The sequence below is a fragment of the Coccinella septempunctata genome, chromosome 3 (genome assembly GCF_907165205.1).
Source record: "Coccinella septempunctata chromosome 3, icCocSept1.1, whole genome shotgun sequence".
NCBI classification, from domain to species: domain Eukaryota; kingdom Metazoa; phylum Arthropoda; class Insecta; order Coleoptera; family Coccinellidae; genus Coccinella; species Coccinella septempunctata.
In genome coordinates, this window is record NC_058191.1 from 16,746,628 (window position 1) to 16,751,370 (window position 4,743).

Here is a 4,743-nt window from a genome sequence, read left to right on the forward strand (position 1 = left end):
ACCCTGGAAAGGACCCCCACACGGCCGCACCTGGAACAGAACTTCGTCCTTTCCCCTCGGCATTCCTCCCTGTGGTGGCCTTCATTGCCACACCGCCAGCAACTGTGGGGGCCTAACCCCAGGTAGAACTGAAGTCCACAGGTCCCCACGGTCCTTTCGAACTGAAATTCAACATGTGCATCTCAATCCGAAAACTATGTTCAGTTTCAAGATTCGGTTCGAATTGATAAAACAGTTTTCGAGGAATTGATATCACACTTTGCCGAATTGACCACTGAAATCTCAATTCCTATCAGAACTATCGAACTGAAATTCACCATGTGCATCTCAATTCGAAAACTGTGTACAGTTTCGAGATTTTTGTCGAATTGATTCAATAGTTCCTTAGGAATTGAAATGATGCTATGTCGTGTTCGATGAAAACATCTTGTCTGACATCGTATCTCTAGCGAGCGAAAATCTATAAAAGTAATATTTGATAGAAAATTCTAGAGGCCCTGAAAAGGACCGGATTTAAATTTTTTTCCTTCCAAAATTATATACGTTTTACGTTTGCTTTTTGGGAGACGTTACTTTCTTCGGAGCCGTTACTGATTTGACCGTTTTTGGTTTCGGTGCTTTGGACTTCTTCGTCGGCTTTTTGTTTGCCTTCTTAGCTTTCGAGGGAGATTTCGTTAATTTTGGCTTCTTTTCTGTTGCAATTGCCGCTCTCTTTTCCGACCTACTCACTAGATAGATGTAGACCTGGCAGGTGATGTGTTCTTCTTGTCGGCTGCCATTGTAGGTGATGCATTCTTATTTGCTCCATCGGCCGACTTGACCAATTTTTTCGCAAATTTCTTCGACGCGTTTGTTGTAGAAACGCCTGCGGCCAATTTGAAAGAGCCAGACGCTTCTTTTCCTTTGGTCTGAATCAAGGAACCGGACTGTACAGCGGTCTTTTCTTATGAACGGTGCAAGTTTTTCAGAATCGACCTTGTAATTCGAACCGATGTATTTCTTGAAAGCATGCAACGAGGATCCGCTCCTTTCTTTCAATCCTTTGATGGCACGATTAACCATATCGGAAGTTGGGGGATGGCTGGGTTTGACATGTTTTGACCTTGCTGAGGTTTTTTTCTCAGCTTTTTTCAGCGTCTTACCAACAGCAGTGGCGGGCGTAGTTGCCTGTCGCATTTCAGACTCGGAAGTTGAAAATGACATTGTTTAACCTTTACACCTTAGATTTCTTCTGATAGTGGTACCGATATTAGCGAAGTTGACGGAAATTTGACGGGCGATTGGTTGGTAAATTATTGCTAAGGACTTGAAATTGCAAGTTTCCTGCGCAATCTCGAGGAATTTAGAATTTTTTATTTGTACCAATTATTGGGTTCATCATTGCATCGTATTTCGGACGAATGCGATATGGAAAAAAAGACGATATGTCATTTTTGACGGACCGAAACTATTCTTCCCAGACTTGCGAAAGTCGCTCTTGTCAAGGTTCCCGGATATTCTTATCATTAGTTATTATTTCGAAATTTGAGTCTCCTTGGTCGAACAATTCATGATGAATACAAGTTTTTCTTTTATTGATTGACCATCAAAATTCGATCCAAATCTCGAAACTGTACACAATTTTTGAACTGGGATATACGTATTGAGTTTCATTCAATTCGATAATTCAGATAGGAATTGAGATTTCTGTGGTCAATTCGGCAAAGTGTGAAATCAATTTCACAAAAATTGTTGGATCAATTCGAGCCAAATCTTGAAACTGTAGATAGTTTTCGAATTGAGATGCATATGTTGAATTTCAGTTCGTTGCTTCTGACAGAAAGGGAGAAACTGAGTACAGTTTCGGGATTTGGGTCGAATTGATCCAATAGTTCCTTGGGAATTGAAATGATATTTTGTCGAATCGGCCACTGAAATCTCAATTCCTATCAGAACTATCGAACTGAAACTCAACATGTGCATCTCAATTCGAAAACCATGTGCTGTTTCGAGATTTGGTTCGAATTGATCCAACAGTTTTCGAGGAATTGATATCACACTTTGCCGAATTGACCACTGAAACCTCAATTCCTATCTGAATTATCGAACTGAAATTCAACAGGTGCATCTCAATCCGAAAACTATGTGCAGTTTCGGGATTTGGGTCGAATTGATCCAATAGTTCCTTGGGAATTGAAATAATATTTTGTCGATCGACCACTGAAATCTCAATTCCTATCAGAACTATCGAACTGAAATTCAACATGTGCATCTCATTTCGAAAACTGTGTACAGTTCCGAGATTGTGGTCGAATTGATCCAATAGTTCCTTAGGAATTGAAATGATAATATGTCGAATCGACCACTGAAATCTCAATTCCTATCTGAACTAACGAACTGAAATTCAACATGTGCATCTCAATTCGAAAACTGAGTACAGTTTCGGGATTTGGGTCGAATTGATCCAACAGTTTTTGAGGAATTGATATCACACTTTGTTGAAAAGGCCACTGAAATCTCGATTCCTATCTGAACTATCGAACTGAAATTCAACAGGTGCATCTCAATCCGAAAACGATGTGCAGTTTCAAGATTTGGGTCGAATTGATCCAACAGTGTTTGAGGAATTGATATCACACTTTGCCGAATAGACCACTGAAATCTCATTTCCTATCAGAACTATCGAACTGAAATTCAACATTTGCATCTCATTTCGAAAACTGTGTACAGTTTCGAGATTTTGGTCGAATTGATCCAATAGTTCCTTAGGAATTGAAATGATAATATGTCGAATCGACCAGTGAAATCTCAATTCCTATCAGAACTATCGAACTGAAATTCAACATGTGCATCTCAATTCGAAAACTATGTGCAGTTTCAAGATTTGGTTCGAATTGATCCAACAGTTTTTAGGAATTGATATCACACTTTGCCGAATTGACCACTGAAATCTCAATTCCTATATGAACTATCGAACTGAAATTCAACATGTGCATCTCAATTCGAAAACTGAGTACAGTTTCGGGATTTGGGTCGAATTGATCCAATAGTTCCTTGGGAGTTGAAATGATATTTTGTCGAATCGACCACTGAAATCTCAATTCCTATCTGAACTATCGAACTGAATTTCAACATGTGCATCTCAATCCGAAAACTGTGTGAAATTTCAAGATTTGGTTCGAATTGAATCAACAGTTTTTGAGGAATTGATATCACACTTTGCCGAAAAAACCACCGAAATCTCGATTCCTATCTGAACTATCGAACTGAAATTCAACATGTGCATCTCAATCCGAAAACTATATGCAGTTTCAAGATTTGGTTCGAATTGATCCAACAGTTTTCGAGGAATTGATATCACAGTTTGCCGAATTGACCACTGAAATCTCAATTCCTATCTGAACTATCGAACTGAAATTCAACAGGTGCATCTCAATACGAAAACAATGTGCAGTTTCAAGATTTGGTTCGAATTGTTCCAACAGTTTTTAGGAATTGATATCACACTTTGCCCAATTGACCACTGAAATCTCAATTCCTATCTGAACTATCGAACTGAAAGTCAACATGTGCATCTCAATTCGAAAACTGAGTACAGTTTCGGGATTTGGGTCGAATTGATCCAATAGTTCCTTGGGAATTGAAATGATATTTTGTCGAATCGACCACTGAAATCTCAATTCCTATCAGAACTATCGAACTGAAATTCAACATGTGCATCTCAATTCGAAAACTATGTGCAGTTTCAAGATTTGGTTCGAATTGTTCCAACAGTTTTTAGGAATTGATATCACACTTTGCCCAATTGACCACTGAAATCTCAATTCCTATCTGAACTATCGAACTGAAATTCAACTGCATCTCAATTCGAAAACTGAGTACAGTTTCGGGATTTGGGTCGAATTGATCCAATAGTTCCTTGGGAATTGAAATGATATTTTGTCGAATCGACCACTGAAATCTCAATTCCTATCAGAACTATCGAACTGAAATTCAACATGTGCATCTCAATCCGAAAACTATGTGCAGTTTCAAGATTTGGTTCGAATTGATCCAACAGTTTTCGAGGAATTGATATCAGACTTTGCCGAATTGACCACTGAAATCTCAATTCCTATCTGAACTATCGAACTGAATTTCAACATGTGCATCTCAATTCGAAAACTGTGTGAAATTTCAAGATTTGGTTCGAATTGAACCAACAGTTTTTGAGGAATTGATCTCACACTCTGCCGAAAAGACCACCGAAATCTCGATTCCTATCTGAACTATCGAACTGAAATTCAACTGCATCTCAATTCGAAAACTGAGTACAGTTTCGGGATTTGGGTCGAATTGATCCAATAGTTCCTTGGGAATTGAAATGATATTTTGTCGAATCGACCACTGAAATCTCAATTCCTATCAGAACTATCGAACTGAAATTCAACATGTGCATCTCAATTCGAAAACTATGTGCAGTTTCAAGATTTGGTTCGAATTGTTCCAACAGTTTTTAGGAATTGATATCACACTTTGCCCAATTGACCACTGAAATCTCAATTCCTATCTGAACTATCGAACTGAAATTCAACTGCATCTCAATTCGAAAACTGAGTACAGTTTCGGGATTTGGATCGAATTGATCCAATAGTTCCTTGGGAATTGAAATGATATTTTGTCGAATCGACCACTGAAATCTCAATTCCTATCAGAACTATCGAACTGAAATTCAACATGTGCATCTCAATCCGAAAACTATGTGCAGTTTCAAGATTTGGTTCG

The 4,743-nt window shown here is 38.5% G+C and overlaps 1 protein-coding gene across 1 annotated transcript; it reads right to left on the bottom strand.

The window, feature by feature from the left end:
- Nucleotides 1–728: 728 nt before the first annotated feature.
- On the bottom strand, nt 729–1,176 carry LOC123310298 (histone H1-like). The gene is made up of 2 exons (XM_044893763.1): nt 976–1,176; nt 729–908 (listed from the first exon to the last, which is right to left on the bottom strand). The coding sequence occupies exons 1-2, from the start codon at nt 1,174–1,176 to the stop codon at nt 729–731; spliced, it is 381 nt and encodes a 126-aa protein (XP_044749698.1).
- Between the last annotated feature and the right edge of the window lie 3,567 nt (nt 1,177–4,743).

What these genes read in the sequence shown, in the direction of transcription:
- LOC123310298 (XM_044893763.1), bottom strand. Translation starts at nt 1,176, where the DNA reads ATGCGACAGGCAACTACGCCCGCCACTGCTGTTGGTAAGACGCTGAAA. An exon ending in ACATCGGTTCGAATTACAAG is followed by an intron (nt 909 to 975) that starts GTCGATTCTGAA and finishes TCCTTGATTCAG; the next exon opens with ACCAAAGGAAAAGAAGCGTC.